Here is a 20,548-nt window from a genome sequence, read left to right on the forward strand (position 1 = left end):
TTAACACTTCTTTTAGGTACCTTGGAAGTGTCTTTTGATTCCATTTCCCCCACTGCCATTACTGAGATTCTCTTACTAGCTTTAAACTGTACTAATGCAGCATTATTGTTCTACTCCCTAAACCCTACATACCTACTTCCATGTCATCTTAACATTGCTTCTGGAGGCAGTTTCCAGTGCACACCTAATCTTGTCTTTATGTGTTAAATAGCACCATTGAGTCCCCATATAAAGTCTAGGCTCTGTAGTTGGGCGTGCTGGGTGCTCCCTAATTTTGACCTAAATTGGTTTCTAATCTTTTCCTGCTATTCCCTCCCATATACTTTTGCTCCTGCGCTGTAACAGGTAAAGTAACAAATGCAAGGACAGTGTTGCAGCATTGTTTATAGTGTCAAAAAAAAAAAAAAAGTAACTATATATCAAAAGGAAATTGTTGAATAAATGATGATACATCTGTATTATGTAATAATATGTAATGTGTTAAGTTTCTTTTGCTTGTTATAATAGTGGCAGAAACAAAATTTAAACTTGTGTAAACCAAATGGGATATCAATTGGCACATGTACCTAAGGAGATCAAGAGATGGACTGGCTTCTTACATGACTATATGCAGATCTTTGAACAGTGTCATCTGGAGAACTTCTGTCTTCTCCGTCTCTTGACTCTACTTTGTGTTGATTTTATTCCCTGGCAGCTCTTCGTAAGCAATAGCCGGTGATGGTTTGTGTTTCTCCCAGCTTAACAACCCAGTGGAAAAACACCTCTTTCCTAGTAGTTATAGCGAAAGTCCTGGGCTTATTGGCCTGAGTCACCTGCCAGTTCCTGAGGCAGTCACTGTGGCAAGGAGGATGGAATTTCTTAGTTGTCTAGGCCTGAATCATGTGCCCATCCCTGGAGCTCAGGCGTGAGCCAGCCCTACTTGAGTTGCCTTAACTGAAAGTTGGGGGGAGCTTGGGGACAGGGTTTCCCAAAGGGAAATTGGATTGCCAATATCAGAATCAGGAAAAATGTCAAACTCCCAAATTTATCCCTTCCCATCCCCTTTCCCTCGTAACTGTAAGATTATTTACTATGTCTGTGAGTCTGTTTCTGTTTTGTAGATGAGTTTTTCTTTTCTTTTCTTTTCTTTTCTTTTCTTTTCTTTTCTTTTCTTTTCTTTTCTTTTCAGATTCCACATAGGAGTGATATATGGTATTTTTCTTTCTCTTTCTGGCTTACTTCGCTTAGAATAATGATCTCTTGGTCCATGTTGCTGCAAATGGCATTATTTTATTCTTTTTTTATGGCTGAGTAGTATTCGATTGTATAAATATACTACAACTTCTTTGAGATTTGCAAATGTTAGCCACTATATATAAAAATAGATTTAAAAAAAACAAGTTTCTTCTGTATAGCACAGAGAACTATATTCAATATCTTGTAATAACCTTTAATGAAAAAGAATATGAAAACAAATGTATGTATGTATATGCATGACTGGGACATTGTGCTGTACACCAGAAATTGACATATTGTAACTCACTGTACTGCAATAAAAAAAAAATTAAAAAGAATGATTTCAGAGGGAAAAAAAATCAGGAAAAATGGATTCTGAGCAGAAAAAGTAACAGAAATCCTCTAATGTAGCTTTAAAAAGATCCAGACGACTTACTCTGACACTTAACATGCAGTGTGCAAAGGAATATGGGTGTGTATGTGCACATGTATATAGTATGTATAGACTGAGAAGTGAGTAAAAGTATGCACAGTAAACTAGTTCACATTGCTTATCTCAGGGGAGTATGATTGGAGTAGGTGAGGACCAATTATAGTATTTCTGTAATATGTATATCTTTGTACTGTTTGACTTGTTGCCAGGAGCACGTTATTTTTGTAAGAATAATTAAAAATATAAAACTTAAAGTACAATGAAGAGTTTTTCTCTTAGGAATGTTGTGATACGTGGCAATGTTGTAATACCTGCTTTTTGGGTGTCAGTAGTAATAATGTTAATAGTGAACATTTACTGAGTGCTTTCTTTGCATGAGGCAAACTGTACATATTATATGCTTTTTCTTTTAACCCGTAAAATAATCTGCTGAAGTGTTATGACTACCAGTGATTGACTTGTGTGTAAACTGAAATTTAGAGAAATTGTTAGTCATTTGCAAATCTAGCTAACAGAATGACCAGGAAAATTAAAACAAACAAACATACATCCCCAGGCCCTACCTGGGCTGCCAAATCAAAATCTCAAGGCAGAGCCTAATCTAAATATCTGAAAGAGACCCCAAGTGATTCATTTGTAGTCAGTTTATTACCGGTTTGTTTGGGAGTCTCACTGAGTCATGTATTTATTACTCATGGTAGCACAACTAGTAAGAATCAGAGTTGAGTTTCAAACCTTAACAACTGCACTGTTAATAATATAGTTAATATCACTGTTAAAATTATATACTAGGTTTTTAGGTTAAATCAGTCTTTGCAGACCAGCATGAAACTCTTACCAATAGTTATGGGACATGCTTCTGTAGGGAAGAGTTCTGAATTCTCGGCATCAGATTTGCAAATGCCCTTTTGAAATGAAAGACAAAGATTTACCCAGAGTAAGATAACTTTGTCATTGGAGCAGCTGTATTCTGCATTCCAAAGGTTAGCAGAATTGGAGCCTTTTTTTCACTGTAACAACATATTACTATTACACATTCATGGAATATGGTGATACCTTTGTCTATTTAATAAAAAATAAAATACCACAAGAACAATATACGTCACTCCTCATCCCCCATCCCCAATCCTTCTCTCTCTCTCTCTCTCACACACACACACACACACACACACACATACACAGAGGCATACTTTGGTTAAATGTTGCCAACATAATTTCTTCTCTTATATTTTTAATGAAAAATCCGAGTTTCAATTCAATTTTGCAAACATTTAAAAGGCTCATATGTGGTATTTTGCCCTTTTTTTTTTAGCATTTATGAGGAAGGAAACCATCATATTAAGGTAATAATTCAGCTTACACAATTAAAATTTCAAACAACCAAATTAAGCGAGGATAATGATAATTTCCTCAGAAGTAAGTTGAAATAAATTTGGTTTTCATAGTGTGCTTGTTGTCATTTGTCAGATAACAATGAACTGAGATAGCAGTGCAGACAGTCCAAGTCTGCTTCAGCCTGCGTGCACACAAAACAGCAAAAATATTACATAGAAAAGAAAGTGAATGCTGTCTGTTGGATTCCGTGTGGTGCCACGACTTTTTGTAGTCACCGTATTCATGGTTGTGGCTGTCTTTGGGGTCATTTTTGTCTTCATAATTGGCTTGGGATTTGAAGTCGTCTTAGGATCTGGGGTTGTTTGGATCTTTGAAGTTGTCTTGGAATTCAGGGTTGTCTTGGAGTCCAGGGTTCTCTTGGAATTCAGGGTTGTGTTGGAGTCCAGGGTTCTCTTGGAATTCAGGGTTGTCTTGGAATTTGGAATTGTCTTTGAATTTGGACTGATCTGCTTAGAGGTTGTCATAGAATATGAGGTCGTTGGTTTTGAAATTTGTCCCAAAGTGTTAACAATCAGTAGGAACAGACTGAGTAATAGCTTCAACATCATTTTCCTGTTTCAAAATAATTACAGAAAATTAATCTAACACTTGAATCACAAACAGATCTAAGAACTAGCATTTTTTAAAGTAGGGGTAGAAGGATGAAGGAGACCTATCTCAGCACTTGGGAAATGCCATCCTTGGTTTAATAAATTTCATAGTTTGCAAGATAGAAGGAAATACAGAAGTGATTAATATCAACTCCATTTTACAAATGGGCTCAAAGGGCTTAACTTGCCTGAGGATACATATCTAAAAATGACCACACCTAGAACTGGAGTGAATCTTAGTCTAGTGTCATTTAGTAGATTGAGACTAAGAAGGCATAGTATAGACATATACCAAAAGTTTAGTAGTAAGCCATTTTAAAAGAAAGCTAATTTTTTTAAATCCTATATTCAAATCTAAAATTAGCTTGCCACATTTGAGATAAAGTAGCTAGCCCATATTGAACATAGTTAACTTTCTTTTTTAACTTAGAGCTCAAAACTTTAATTTTAGAAATCTAACATATGCTGAAATTGACATTTGGTTCTAATATGTAATTGAGAAAACGTCAAATGAATATTACCTTTTGATGTTTTTTCTATGACTGTTAAGACTTCAGGCTTTCTCCGGTGTCCTATGGGGAATCTAATTTCTTACTCACTCTGTGCTATTTAAATATAATTAGTAAGTCACGTGTTATAAACTTGACCTGCTGTTTGCTCTTTGAAAATAACCTGTTGGGTGCTTTCCTAACTGATGCAAACAGTTGGATTATGGCAGAGATCAAGTAATTCAAATCAAGTCTTTCTAAAATCTAGTCACTTATTTAAAAAACCCTGTGGACTACCACTTTGTTATCCCCCTTATCTATGTGTACATTAGTGAATGTCTTCCCTGGATTGATTCCAACTAGAGGAATATACTGTTGGCTTGCTGTGATTGTCTTGACTTAAAGTCAAATAAGTATATTAGAGATAGAGGTCTTTTTTTTTTTCTGAAAGCATCTTATATTTATCTTTATAGGGTAGTTTGAGGCTATTATTATTTTGAAGTTTTAAAAATAATTCAGGAGTTTAGCATTCCAGGAATTTAATTTCTAGGAAATAATTATTTATTCTGTTAGAAAAGAAATTAAACTTTATTAATATAAAACTAAATAAGCCATGCTGTCCACCAGAAATTAACACTTTGTAAATCAACTAGACTTCAGTTTACAAAAAAAAAAACCTAAGTAAGAAAAGAATTGCATAACAACAATTTATACTGTGTAGCACAGGGAACTATAGTCAATATCTTGTAGTAACTTATGGTGAAAAAGAATATGAAAATAAATATATATGTTCATATGTAATGGAAACATGCTATACAGCAGAAATTGATACATTGTAAACTGACTATACTTCAATTAAAAATACATATACAAAAAAAGAAAAGATTGTATATGAAAGTGATACTTTTCATATTGAGTTTGCAAAGATTTTTTTTAGTACATTAAACCATCCACATTGAAGAGCATTAAGTAAATTCTTTAAAGTAATTTCATCTTTTGGTCACTCCTTTTCCTTGACAGATGACATACAGGGAAGTCGGGTTGTATTGTGCTAATGTTTTCATCACATTAGTGAGCGCTCTTTTAAAATTGCAGGGCTGTGAGCAATGGTGTTGACATACAAGGAAACTGCTATATAAATGGCAGAAGTACAAGTCAGTACACGTTTCTGATTTGTTTTACTTTGCTATGAAGGTTTTTTTTTTCCTCCTTCTTGAATGACTAGAACCAGTTCTTGCTAAATCTCATTTATATGGTACACATAATATAGAACCTCACTTATCTGGAGATTAGTGTGGTCAGACCTAAGAAGTAAAAAGCCTCTTAGCAACCAGATAGATATTAAAAATCAGCATACTAAGGTAATGCACAGATAACTTTTTATTGGTGGTTCAGACATCTCAGTCTCAACATAGTTAAAATTTTAAATTCACCATTTTCCCCTTCCTATTCTTATGCCCAGATATATTTTTCTCATAATCTCTTTCTCTGTTAACTGCATCATTGCCTAGCCAAATGGTTCTTCAGCCTTGGATTTCTTATTATCTTCTTACTGATCTTAAGCTGCCCAGGCTTCTCAACGATAATTAAGTAAAATTAAAAATTCTGAACTCTCCAGCACTCAAATGCTACCCCTTACAACAACAACAAAAAAATCACTTACCATTATTCAGGCCTTTAAATACTTCCCACTTCTTTATCTTTGTTCAGCCTCCCACATCTGCCCAAAGTATTTCTTCCTCATTCAGAATTTTCCATTCTTCCTACAAGGTCTAACTCTGATGGCAGCATGTTTTATGTGAGCCTTCCTTAATTCTATACTTCAGAATCAGTCATTTTAGAACTTCATACTTCTACAGTGCTTATCAGAAACTATTTTTTACTGTAGATGTGTCCTAAATCTTTCTTCCACCATGTTCCGGCTTTCTTGTGGTCAGGTACTACCTCTTATTCTTTGTATTTCTTCTACCTGCTAGCACAGTGAGTACTTGTACAGAATAGGGTAAAACAAACAGAACTTATTGAGATATCTCCTCTTTGTTTCTTCATGTCTGAGGGCTGATACTGTTAGTAATGTCTAGAATAGTAAGAGACATGTGGTCATTTGCAGTTTTCCCTGCATCATAAGCATAAATGTGCAACTCACAGGCCTGAATTTAAATCCCATATCTACGTTCTGTCTGTTGTTTTGAGAGGGCTTCTTTATTTGTATGATGTGGATTGTATGTGTATTCATTATTGCTTTCCTTTGTTAACGCAGGATCACCTGCTGTGGATCGGGTGCCCCTGGGGAAACACAACTGTCACCCAGATTTGAGTGCCATAGCAATCAATTAAATAACAAAAATTTGACAGAGTAAAATTTTTAAAAAGATCTAATTGGCTTTATTGAACAATTCGTGAATCAGACAGCATTCCATGTAACAAGTAGAGAGGAGCTCCAAAGGATTATGAAAATGGAAAGGTTTTTAAAGGCAAGACAAGGAAGTCATAAACAAGGAAGATTACGTCTGGCTTAAGAAACCTACCATTGGGAATGGAAGGGGTCTGTCTGTGTGGCAGATTACCTCATTTGCCTTTTGGGGATGGAAATGATTACCTCATTGGTGCTGACCAGAAAATTCCACACTGACTGGTTAGGATTACATTCTTGGAGAAGACTGTAACTGCAGTTAGGTCAGGTATTAAGTCTTGGTATTAACATAAGTGACTCCATTTTGGGCTTGTCATTTCTCTTTTTTCAATAGCAAGTAGTAGCAAGTGGCTTTTCAGTGCAGTTACTTTTCAGAAATCTGTTTGGAAGCTTCCTGAGAAAGTGGCTATGCAAGTGTGTAAAAACAGGCTGTTGTTTCTGTTACGTTGTTGTTACTTAAGTGTGAGTACCTTTTAAAATTGCCCATTAGAACTTCTACAGTAAAATTTCAGCCACTTCAATGTAGGGATCTAATACAGGAAAGAGAACACCTTTCCCCTTAGTTGCAGAATACATGTTCTGAGAAGAAATGTCCATCTTTGAACAAGTTTATCTTCCTAGTGGTATAATACTGTAAACCTGTTGTCTAATTTTGGGTTGTCATTTATTCTTATTTTTCATTATCAAGGAAATATGTGATTTAATTAAAAAAACAAAAAAACCTTTCTTTCTTTCTGTTTTCTTCTCTTGGATAATGGTCTCTCCATCCATCTTGAGTTTTAAATAGGAGGCTGGGGGAGGGTATAGCTCAAGTGGTAGAGCGCATGCTTAGCATGCATGAGGTCCTGGGTTCAATCCCCAGTACCTCCATTAAATAAATAGACGTAATTACTTTCCTGACCCACCAAAAAAAAAAAAAAAAAAAAAGGCTAAACATCAATCTTCATTTCTACCTGCTCTTAACCACATACATCTGATTAGTCATTAAGTCTTGTTGATTCTGCTTCACAAAAATTTTTGTGCTTTATCCTTATATTACAGGCTCAGTTTGTAGCTTCATCAGTTATCTAAACTGGGATCAGCAAATTTGCTTGTCAAAGGACAGGTGGTAAATATTTTAGGCTTTACAAGCCACATTGTTTTTCTTTTTTTCTTGTTTTTGTCTTGTTTTTTGGTTTTTACCACTCTTTAAAGATATAAGAACCATTCTTAGCTTGCAGGTCATACAAAAACAGACCACAAGTAGCATGTGGGCATGATATTGCCAGTGGATCATAATTTGCTGACCTCTGGTCTAGGCTGTTGCAATAATTTTCTGATTGGATTTTTTTTTTCCACCAGTAATTTACCCATCCCCTTTATCTTCCGCATTACTGCCAGAATGATCTCTCTAGAATATGACCATGTGACTTTAAGATAAAACCCTTTATGTGCTCCTGTTCACTACGTTTTTATACTTCAGGCATCCGTATACCACCTTTGGGGTTTTGGTCATTTCTTCATAAGATCTATATTATTATTTCTTCAGTATTTTTATTGACTTTTTTCTTAAAGGGAATTTTATATTATACCATAAACAGAAAATCAGTATTGATTGCCATAACTAGAAAACCAGTAAATAAAAGATAATAGTAAAAAAGAAATATAGAATTATTAAATGACTATTTCATATACCACCCCATCATATAAGTACCATTCTTCAGAAAACCCCTGGTTATAAGATAAAGCTTGTTTCCTTAGCATCTTGTACAAGTCTCTTCATAATCTTTTATACTGTTCACAGTAGTTGCAAGATTGCTAAACTAAAGCAGAAGGTTGAAAGTCATTTTGGTAAGAGACTAGAGATGCTGGCCTTATTCTGGAACCCTCATGATGCTATCATCATTGATATGGTTCCAGGTAAGCCTTGTGTGCTTTCTGGGTTGCTATCAGGAAAGTGTGTTCATGACACATAGCTGCGAATATCTTTAAGGGTACTTGTCTTGAAGACTTTAGGAGCTGGGAAAGCCACAGAGTCTGCCTAGAAAACTCAGGATGCCAAACGCGCATTCTACACATAACCTCTACTGTATTGGTCGAAAAAGTCTTAAAGCCATTTTTCTCAATTGGTCATTTAAGTTTAATAATAAAAGACCAGTCATTACAGTGTGTAGTAACATCTGTAGAAAGAAGCTCTAGACTTTGTATGTCTCACTTCTGCTTCAGCAACACTGACCATCTCACCATTGCCCTACTCTGCCATGCCCTGGCATCCTGGCATGCCTGTGTGATTTTGCATAGGCTTACCATTGGCTTCGGATGCCTATAACATAGGACAAACTCCTACTTTTGATTCAAGACCCATCTCAGTAGCCTGACTCTCACTCCTCTAGGCAAGTTTTTAAAAAATAATAACAGCTTTATGGAGATATAATCACATGAAATTTATCCTAGTAAAACTGTTCAGTTTAGAGGTTTTTAGTATATTCACACAGTTGGGCAATCATCACCACTATCTAATTTTAAACATTTAATCACCCCCGAAATAAACTCTGTATTCATTAGCAGACACTCCACATTCTCCCTTGCCCTAACCCCTTTAGTCCCTCTCAGCCATTTTGTGTGTGTGTGTGTGTGTGTGTGTGTGTGTGTATGTGTATTCTTCTTTTCACATTTTCTTTATCCATTTGTCCATTGATGGACACTTAGGTTGCTTCCAGATCTTGACTATTTTAAATAATACTGCAATAAACATAGGGGTACTTAGAATATAATTTTCCTGTTCATCTATTGGACTTTTAGTCTTAGATGTCTTCTTCTGGATACACAGAAAACCTAGCAGAGTATGTAGCATTTTCATAGAACACTTAATAGATGAACTTAGCTTTTAGGTATAATATATATATAATCATTAAGTGATAGTGTTAAGACTAATCACCAGTTTTAATTATGGACACACATGACTGTAGTTTAAGAAAGAAGAATTGATTTAATAAAGTGATTGGAGTTGGAGTCCTGAATTGAGCCAAAAGATTGATTGAGTGGTTTTGTTTTCTGTGATTCTTGGTTTATAGAAGGATAATGGCCTTGGGTGTTAGTGAAACAAGGCTTTGGTTTACTCATCAAAGATGACTTAGTGATTGATACATAGTGAATAATCTGGTGGTTATGACTTAACATATACTTTAAAAAAAAAACAGTGGCTGCATTCCATCTATTGCTATGAAAACAGTTGTTTTTTTAATCAGCTGTTGTTCACATCTTGTAGTGTATGCAATCCTTGAAAGGAAGTAATCCTGAGATAAATTTATGAGGTTTGATTTTATAAAACAACATGGAAGAATTCTAGAACAAGCATCTAAGAATAAATACATCCAAGTGAATCTTACTCCTGTCAGAAGAGTCACTGTTGGAGGTGCTATACTTACTTCAAAACCTGTGCCTTTGAGCACACATTTTTAGGGAAATACATTTTTGGAAGTGCTGTCGAAGTCTGAAGCATGTTCTTTTTAAATGTGGTAGGAAAATCTTGAAACTTCTTAATAAGACAAAATGTCATCTAGTAATATTATTTTTTGTTTAAAATGAGTTTTTTTCTTGTATGACTTACAAGCTGGCTCTTAGTAATATTTGAAAGGAGGGGCCCCAAAGGTGTTTTCACTAATGACAGCCTCATTGGAATAAGAGTTTAATGACTCAAACAAGACTGCTTTGATGAAAAATGTAAAGAAATTTAGATACGTAACATTTATGTTTAAAGTTAAAATCAGTTTATAGTCAACTCATAGTTAATAAGTGAAGATGTTATACCACTTTTAGGTTTTTCCTTCATCCTTTAATTTTACTATGTTTTAAAGACACTTTAGCCTTTACTGTGTGTCTCTAAGTTCATATTTAATATCCCGCAGCTTTTATTTTTAAATGTAGTGTCAGGGCAGGAGACACATAACACTTCATACTTTGTTAAGCAAGAAAGATTCCATATAATCACTGTAGAAAAGCTATACCATGAAGAAATACTAGAGCCTATAAATAGATGGAATTACTTTAAAATATTTATTGACTTTCTTTAATTATTTGTCATCAGTATGAGGAAATACAGCTGAGTATCTGATGTCTCAGTAATAGAACTGGTAAATGGATGTGGCTGTGTGCCAGTGACTCTTACACTACACAATGTCTCAGATGCCCTAGTGGTCACTGAGGCTTTGGATGGCAAGCAAGGGCCTTCCCAGTGGTTATTGTGGTGTATGGCATCCTTGTTTTCCCTTAGTGGTGTTTTGTTTTGTTCTTTCTCGATGAAAGCCATTAAATATGAGTTTATTTTCTCTTGAGGCAAGCATTTGACTGACATTTGAACTCCCTCAGCCTTCCAGAAGAGTTCACTTTGTTTGTTTGAACTGTGACTATGGGCAACAAAATAGCACAAAGTACAACACTACATTTCCTGGTATTGGGTATTTCATCACATGTATTTGATACTTGGCCTTGAGATACTCATTTGAAATATTCGGATGTCTGATTTTTTATTTATAAATCATATTTACCATGAAATAAATAAATAATCTTGAAAATTAGTTATTTGAAGTGTAACTAAAGAAGACAGATACATGGACTATGGGTTCCAGTCATTTCTGTTTCTGATTGTTTTGATTACCAAGAATCTCTTATACAAGGCACAGCAGTAATGTTTAAAATATCTGTGTAGCATCTACCAAGTGCTTTGATATATGTGATTTAACCTCTTCTTAAAAATACCTGTATGGAACCATGTTCTGAACTGGATTTTTACCAGAGAACACACTATCACTTGCCCAAGATAACAATACAGGCTGTTGGTGACAAAGTCTTACCTTATGCTCTTTCTGTTAAACCACAATGTACTTTAAATACTCTTATAATTCTTTTGATCAGAAAAGAACTATCCAGTTTTGCTGTTTTTATTGTATGTTTTGTGTGTGTGTGTTTAATTTCTGAACTTCGATATCATCAGTAACTTCTAACAAATCCAGAATATCAGGCCATGGTTTATAGAAAAGATAAATGGGTGTATTGAGTGTATATCTCAGCATTCCTGAACGTGTTTAACAGAGTTGGGGTTGTTGAACTAAAATGATGCTTCTTTAAAAACAAGCTTCTTAAAAACCTCACTTGTATCACAGTTTTTAAAGTGTGAAGCAAACTAATTTGTTTAACACGTTAATACGCTGAGGTGGCTTTTTCTCTGTTTCCTTGATTTCTCTTGAGCAATCTACTTGTACTGAATTGTTCACAGATATCAGAATTAACCTCTCTCTGAAATTGTTCCAAAGGTAGCTCCCCACTGCCCAGAACTAATTTCTTACATGACAAGTAACAGCCCAACCAAATCCTCCTTCATTCATAACTTTTCTTCAATCTTTCTTTTTGTAGACTATGAAGCTATTACTTTAACCTGTTGGAAGAAACTTAGGCTCTAGAATAAGACTTGGAGGTTTGACTTGGTCTATCTTACGTAGATTATGGTTAGTCTACCAGTCCATCTTTGATCTGTACTAATTCATTCTTTTATTTAATAAATTCAGATCAAGATGGCCAAAAGAAAAACCCCTCCTAGCAAGAAGTAATGTCTAAACTGAAATAAAAAGGATGAATAAGGGTTTGCCGGGGAAGAAGAGGGAAAGAGTGTACTGATGAGGACATGCAGAATCTCTGAGAGCCTGGTGGCAAGAGAGAGCATGGTGAATCACAGAGACAGAAAGAAGTTTTGTTTGAACTGTACAGTGTGAGGGAGCTAGAAACTTTTAAGATGATACTGGAAAGGGAAGCAAGGGCATGATCATATAGTAAGCCATATTTAGAATTTAGATTTTATTCTCAGATGTGGGAAATTACTGAAGTTTGGTTTGGTTTGGTTCATTTGCTTTGCTTTTAGGAGAGAAAAGAGTTTGTCTGGTTAGATTTGTTGGGAACAATTCTGACAGCAATTAACCATGTAGAGCTAATATAAGCTAATGTAATATGTAAGTGCTTCCAAGAAGTCTTGGTAGTGCTTCTCTGTCTCTGATCTTTACTTCATGATACCCTCTAGTTTCTTGACTACCCTTACCTTTTCATAGTGCATTTTGCATCTTCTCATTTTCTTACTCAAGCTAGAGCCCTTGGACAGCTGTTCGAACAGTTTTCTTAGATCTCTTGCATTTTCAAAGACAAAAGCAAAGAGTGTACTAAAACATACTTGGTATACATGTTAACATTTTGGTATATTTATCTTTTTCTGTTGTTTTTTATACATAGTTTTTTAACATGCATGTTTATATATCCTGTTATTTTTGCTTATCATTCTAGTATTTGCATTCTCCACATTTCAAACTTAAAAAATACTCTACATAAACATTTGTATTGGATGTGTAATTTCTGGCCAGTGGGTCATCATTTACTTAACCAGTTTCCCAGTGGTAGATATTTAGCATTTTATTTTTCTTGCTTTTAGAAAGAATGCTAGTATTTACCTGGAATCCACTAGGTTAAAGATTAAAATATTTTCATTTTTTGATCATTGCTGTGTTGCTCCCCTTCATAATTGATATATTAAGTTAAAATATGCAGATTATGGCTTGTTGAATGATGAGGCACAAGCCACCCACACAGGGTTAGCCAGTAACTCACCCAGCTTCCTCAGGAAGTGAAAACTCTTGGGGTCCTTTTGATTAACGGCTCAGTTTCAGTACACTCACACAAAGGATGTAAAGTCACAAGGTTTATTACATAGAGATCCCAGAACTTGAAGGGTAGGGCATGGTGAGGGTACACAGTGAATTGGGGGAACAGCAGTCCTCTGCCCCAGGTCAAGAGCAAGCAGGAGATAGAGCACAGGGTAGCAAGTGCCTCTTATAAGGTGATTGGGATGGCAGTCACTTACTTTTCACAAGCTAAATTCTGTGTTGCCTCAGGAAAAGGTGCCCCAGGAAAAGCAAAGTGGGAATTTGTGGTAGGTATTCTAATCCGAGTCTTTATCAAATGTCCAGACTGTGTGTGAGCAGGGTTGTCATACTGTAAAATGCTTAGGCAGCAACTCAGAGTAGCTGTTTTCTCATCACAGTTGCTGTTCAAAAGAGCTGTACCGATATGTGAAGATGGCTGTTTCATTATGTCTTCCCCAGCATTGATTTTTATTGCTTTTTTAAAAATTGCTTGCTGATTTAGTAATGAGCATGGTATCACATTTTTATGTCTCGATTATTATGTGGTTTGCCATATTCTCATATACTTACCAATCCCCATGCTTCCTATCTTTTATTTTTCTTTCAAATACCCTGTTTGTATCCTTTGCCCACTTAGCATTGGGAAATCTCTGTACTTATCAAATTTATGAGCATTTGGTTAACAAACTCCTTCATGGTTTCTCTTTAAAAATTTTTATCAGGCTTGTTGTTTCTAGCATGAAGAAATTTGAGGTTTTGTGTAGACAAATCTATAATACAGTACTCAAAGCTGATGACGTTTTCAAACTGGATGACCTTCTGGCTGGGCTATTCCAGAGAAGACCCCTGAACCAGGAGGGAAAGGGGTGGGAGAAGCTGGATTAGAATCTCAGAAACAAGACTTCCCAAGATTTCCATGATGGCAGAGGTGGCATGGAGGTCATTTTCAACATTTCAGAAAATTTGAAGTGATCACACATTCCCATCTACCTGTCTCAAGTGAGTTAAAATTCAATATCTCACTAAACATTTATGCTGATGTATGGCAGGTATAGGTAGACCCGATTAGTAAACAGAAAAACAAGTTATTTTCTAATGAGTTAACAGTTCTTGGTGGACAAAAACCTCTGAAAGTCTAAGTGTAGGATAAAATCCCAAAAATCTATCCTCAGTTTCCTTGGCAGGTATTTGAGAAACTACTCAAATGTCCATCATTTGTGATAACCATGTTGGGAGAGGATGCACCAGCCCTTTAAAAAGCTCACTTAAATTCAGGTATTTAGGTGTAGTATAAATATATTTATCTATCCCCTCATGTTTCTACTTTAAATCATCCTTGTATGTAATTCTTTGAATTTAATGGTTCTTAGGACTAGATGTGCTACCCAGGAAAAACTATGTGTGTGCTTTTATTTGGATTCTCTTAACTGGTGAGAAACCAGAGTTACTTGTAAAATAAAGTCACACCTGAGGTATGGATGGATGCATATATAACTTATGAGCTTGAGAAGTAGATGCTGAGGACTAATGCATTTTGAAATGTTTATGGTGCCCAGTAATGCAGTAGTTCTTGTCTTAGTGACAGATAATGATTCTTTCTCCATTAGTAACGGTAAGAGCACAGTTTCCTGAGAAGGAAGTATCTGATTACTGTAAGTCTGGATAATCTTTCTGAGGACTTAGAATCTGTGTAGTTGACATGTGTTGTACTTGTAAATTTACTGCTTTTTTTCTCTGCATTTTGCAGACACATCAGTCATACAATTGGCATAATGCATAGGTGCTGCTAATGTTATAATTTCATAATTTATAATTCCATAATTTCACTTTTTTGTCAACTTTTCCTCATAGGATTTCTAAGACAACATTGAATTTTTGGTACCCTCAGGGTGAAAGACAGTTACCTCTAAGAAACCTACTTTCTGTGAAATTCATTGTGTGCATTTTTTAAAACAAGATGCAAGTATGTAGAATAGTAGGAAATAGCCAAGCAGTTAGCCTCTGTCACTGATGGTGAAGGTACTAGATCAGTGATTGGAAAGGAGTGGAAATAGCTTGCCCATTTTACAATCATTTAGGGGACTATTTCAAATAACTCTTTTTCTTTTTGCTGAAATTCCCTGAATAGCCAATTAGATTTGCCAGGGCAGAAAAATGTTGAAGAAACACTGTACTAAGTTAGTATAGGAGAGGAATTGCTTCATTGAAGCTTAAAAGTAATTTTTCCGTAAGCCTGCCCCTTAAAAAGGGGGGAAAAGAAAAGCACATTAGAAGGTTGTTACTTTTCTCTGTCTCTGAATAGAAATGTTCCCAAACCTGGAAAGAAGTCTATCTTAATTTTTAAATTTCTTAGGAAGGAGCACCAAAATTTTTCTGTACTCTTTTCCCAACTCTAGGAATGCTTGAAATAGATTCTCCCTTATGTCTCACAAATTAAGTTCCTCATTTGTGGCTCACCCATTTCAATTATGCTGTCTTGCATTTCAATCTATCCTTGTTTCAGAGCTTCTTTTTCTGACTCTTGGCTATTACTTATGTTTATCTCTAATTCAAAAGGTGGCTTACTTTTATATTTGTAGAAAATTCTCAATTTTCTTCTAGTTGAAGTCCAAGTGCAATTTGATTTGGAGTGTTGAGATCTGACCCATCCATGCCTGGCTCTAGTCCTGTTGTCTGTTTTATTGGGTTCCTCACCTGGTTGTAGCACCAAATGAATCCCTTTCTCCTTTCCTTGTCCTCCCCCTCCCATAGTACTGTCCAAGTTGGTTAGACCCCATGATTTTAGCCTGAAACTCACCTTTTTTTTTAATTTAGGTAAGTCATATTCTAACTTCTGATGTGCAAAAGATAAATTTCCCTCTCCTGCACAAAGAAGGCTTTTAATTTTGTAAATGTTTTAATTTTCCATTAATAAGCAGTCTGTTAGATACGCACTAAACCTGTTCCTTTACATGTCTTTAAGCCTAAACTTTTTATTGTATTTTTAATACTTTTCTTAAATGCAAAAAACGAAGACATTGAACTTTCCTTATTAAAATGCAAAGCTGGTGTCTTCTAGCTTTTTGAAGAGCTTTTTGTCCATTATATAATCTGTAAAGTAGCCAAGAGTTCCTCAGAGGCAGGACATCATTTAGATTTAAAACAATTATGGCTTGTGTGTAAAATAACGATGTGGCATAACCATTCATGGGGTGGCAACCACAGTTTTACTTTTGTGGCAGAACTCGTGGATACCTCCAACATTTCATTTGCCATAAAGACTGTACCAAGGTACCCTGGAACAAAAAAGGTTTAGTCATTTTTATTCTACTAAGTAGATTCTTGTATGACTAGAAAGCCAAATGACACAGTTATGAGCATAGACCTTTTATTTTTTCCAAGGTGTTTGACAGTGTAAACATACATAAAATACATATTAAAGTTTAGATGCTTTATATTTTATGCAGTAAGTTGAAGCTTTAAAAAGAAAACATTTCATTTAAAAAAAAAGAAACTCATTCGTTTTACTTCATTAAGACAGTAGAATAGCAGCAAGTACCAAGACATTGTGCACTTCTTTTATTTAAGACAAGTTACTTCATTTACATCAGTGTCAGAAATATAAGACTGGCTTTCTTGAATATTTAATATAGCTTGAGTCACTGGTTAGATAGGGGCGTATTTTCCCAACTATACATCAGGAAGGAGTTCTTTCATTAGTTTCAGAAAATGCGGACCCTCAGACAGCCAGCATGACCACAGCATTGAGCATTAAGAGAAATGAAGCATTTACTTTCCAAGAACTTGCCACAGAAGAAGGTAAGCGAGTCTTTACATTTGTGGTTGTCTCTTCCCTCCGTAAGTTAAGGGTTGTGCTTTGTTGAGGCATTTCAGAGAAATTGTTTGGCATGCCACTAGTAATACTTAGGGTCATGGGTGTTGGGGATGATTTTGTTGAGCTAGTGAGGCTTGTGTTTGTAACCATTCCATCTTGGAGATGAATAGTTAGAGTTGCAGCTGCTGCTTCATGTGGATGTATCATTTCTGTGGATGTATCTTCTGGATAGGGCACAAAAGCCTTGTCGGTGCTAGTAAAGGTGGTATCTTTGCTTAGAGTGGCACCAAGCGTTGTTTCCTTTGTTCGATATTGTTTGGGTATTTTGGTCACTTTGGATTGAGTTACCATACTCAGAGAGTTAATGGTGTCCACTGTCTGTATCCCACTTAGAGTGAACAAGCTTGAGGTAAATCCAGAAGGTGTAGGGTATATGTTATGTTCCTTCAAAGATGATATTTGGCTAGAACAGGGAGTCCCTATCACATGGGCTTTTGTTTCCATCATCCATTTAAGTAAGTAAGTAATATTTTGTTTGTGGTCACATGACCACCTGTTATTGTAAAGGGTTATCTCTTGCAACTGAAAGAGTTGGTCAAAAGCTTGATCTGGAATGAATGTGAACTTATTGTTGTGCAGGTAAAGATGTGTGAGATATGTCAGATTTATTAATGTTCCTGGAAGGATTTGTGTCAAGGAATTGTTAGACAAGTCCACGATATGTAGTTTGGAGGGCATGTTGGTTGGAACTGTCCAGAGTTTGTTACTACTGAGGTTGAGAACCTCAAGACTTCTTAGTGTATTTTTAATGAGGACAACCTTTTCCAGCATATTCTTAGAAACATCCAGATATTTAAGGTTCCACTGATAAGCAGTATCAGATTTTTCAAGCAGTTTAATGTTGTTGTTAGCAGCAGACATGTTCCAGAGGGACCGAGGTAATTGAGCAGGCAGGCTTTCTAGCCTGTTGTTTGAAATGTCCAGGGTCCTCAGATTGGTATACTGGGTTAACTGGTTATGCAGATCAGTAAAATGGTTATAAGACAGATTTAAGTGGATAATATTCTCTTGCAGTCCAGATGGTAATATAGTCAAGTTTCTACCTGAACAGTCCACATGCCTGTGCCTCTCGGTGCATATACATTGGAGAGGACAAATGCATAAAATACCAGGTGTGAGAAACAGAAGGATGAACAGGCTGGGAGACATTTTCAATATCTGATATTCCATCAAAGCCTGGAAACAAACAGATACACCCTTCTTTTAATATGCAAATACAATTAGGCATCTGCATGGGTCAGTTAGCATTAGGCAAAATTTTCAATAAACCTCGTTGTTGTTGTTGAGTCCTTTTATAATTGTTCCAGTGATTAAACTAACAAAGCTCCCCTTCATTTATAGTCCAAATGCCTAATCCTTCAATTGAGGCTATGTGGTAGAGAGAGACTCTCTCTCCCTACTCTCTCCTGCATTTTCTCCTTTTTTTCTCCTTTCTTTTGCCATAGTCTTTCTTATTTATCTTCCCAGAGCCTTGATATTATAAAATGACATTCTCAGCAAATAAAGAGTCAGAATCTTAAGCTATTACTATTTTTTATAATTTTTTTTCTTACTCAGATGGGGAAAAATGGCTGTCGTGTCTGTTTTGGTTTTTTGTTTGTTTTTTTTTTTTTAAGATCTCTGCGGTAATGAAATAGTCAATGTGTGTGTAGGATGAGATTTTATTTAGATAGTCAAACAATACTTTGAAATTCATCTTTGTCTTTTTAGGATAAATATATCCTTGCAAAACATTTCAAGGCACTTGAAAAATCAGATCAACACCGTACCTTTAAAACTCACATTTTATAAAGTGATTTCTTTTCTGTATGTTTCAGTGCCGATTCTAAAGGAAAACAATATGTATATTTACAAAGTGAATGCATATTAAAAAGAAATCCCTCAACTGACACTGCAGCAAATTTCTGGTGCATGCACTTGCTATTGAATATATATCCATTCCTAATGTTGACTTTCTCTTATAAAAAGGAAAAAGACAAAAATTCCGAAGTCGATTTTTTACTGATTTAAATAACAGCTTACCATAGTGTCGTCTTCAACATCAGCATCTCATTTTCTCCGGGAAACTTAAGCTTAAAGGTCGCCTCGTTCTGGAAAGTGGGAATCGCTTCTGGCTGTGGGCTGTGCTTGCCTGCTCAGCTGCATTGTGTTGCTGTGAGCCGAAGCTCTGCAACCACCTGATCAGCACCACACAGGAGGACTGCAGAGCTGTCATTGGTGCTGACTCAAATTTATTGCAAGAGGTGCACACGCAACAAAATGGACCAAAAAACATTTTTTTTTTTTAATTTACAGCATTGAGTGTACCCATATAGCTCAGATTTGCTGTAGAATGGAGAACCTCCTGCACATTAGACCTGGCCCTTACTCATTTCTCTGTATTTGTCTGGGCTTAAGTTCCACATTTTAACATTTGCCTCATGAAGAATTTTTGGTTCTTCTTAATGCCTCTGATCTTCATTCATTTTATATGTTGACAAATGTTGAAAATGAGTTTGACCTTCCTTGTGGATGGTTTTCTAAGATACTAGTTTAACTATTTTTAACTCTGCCTTTTCATGTTTTTTTTTCCCTAAAATTGTACCATTGTCGTGTCACTTTTAAAAATAACATAATACAGTCTGTTTGATTTTTATATACCTCCCCCCAACATAGTGATTATTATGTAAAATCAGCTTTTCAAATTTATCAACCACTTAACTGTTCATCTTTTGGGGAAGCACTAAAGTACTTAAATATGATTATTTTTGTCTTTATCTTTATGATACAAAGGATTATTTGACCCAGGCTACATACAAACAAGGCTACATTTTTTTAATGAGCATCTTATGTTTTTAATTATCAGTTCATGTGGTAATGTACATGTGTTTTATGTCTTTTGGGTTAAAGATTTTTTTCTTCATGAAATTACTTTGGTGAGTGGATATAAATATTGTTTCTCTAGAGACATCTTTGGTACTATATGACCATTTATTTGATTTAATGTTAAAAAAACAGCATAAATTTTCACATTTTATTTTACTGAGGAAACAACTAATAGTTTTTAAATTACATGAAATAATGTAAAAGGAAAACTTTCATTATGAGCTTTATAAAATATGACCAGATTTATGATAGTTTCTGCTCCACTTTTTAGTGGACTGATTGTGTAAATACTGTTAAAACTCGAATCTAATTTCTAGAATAACCAATTTACCTTAGAAAACAAAGTCATGGCATTTTATTTGTCAGATTGTTACCATTTAAAAACCAGCAATTATTAGCACATTGCATGTAAAGAAAATCTGTTTATGCCTAGTTACTAAATCTTATTTTTCCTCTTAATTACATTTGCCATTATTTTACTCCTAATTTTACCCTAAGTAGAATTTGTTGTATTAAAAAATTGAAGTTTATTTTCTTAGAAAATAAACTATACTCTAGGAGTCATCTTTTTTATGAGATTAATGTTCCTTGAAAAGTACCTACATTTTAGAAG

General features: G+C 35.2%; 2 protein-coding genes across 5 annotated transcripts in view; one reads left to right on the plus strand and one right to left on the minus strand.

Moving 5' to 3' along the window:
- The window catches only part of NF1 (neurofibromin 1), a 224,956-nt gene that overhangs the window by 141,969 nt on the left and 62,439 nt on the right, over window positions 1-20,548 (plus strand). The gene's annotated exons all lie outside the window — the stretch shown is intronic.
- Window positions 16,547-19,721, minus strand: OMG (oligodendrocyte myelin glycoprotein). Its single transcript, XM_010979009.3, has 2 exons — window positions 19,093-19,721; window positions 16,547-18,246 (listed from the first exon to the last, which is right to left on the minus strand). The coding sequence occupies exons 1-2, from the start codon at window positions 19,093-19,095 to the stop codon at window positions 16,915-16,917; spliced, it is 1,335 nt and encodes a 444-aa protein (XP_010977311.2). The 5' UTR covers window positions 19,096-19,721; the 3' UTR covers window positions 16,547-16,914.

Source organism: Camelus dromedarius, chromosome 16, assembly GCF_036321535.1.
Source record: "Camelus dromedarius isolate mCamDro1 chromosome 16, mCamDro1.pat, whole genome shotgun sequence".
Taxonomy (NCBI): domain Eukaryota; kingdom Metazoa; phylum Chordata; class Mammalia; order Artiodactyla; family Camelidae; genus Camelus; species Camelus dromedarius.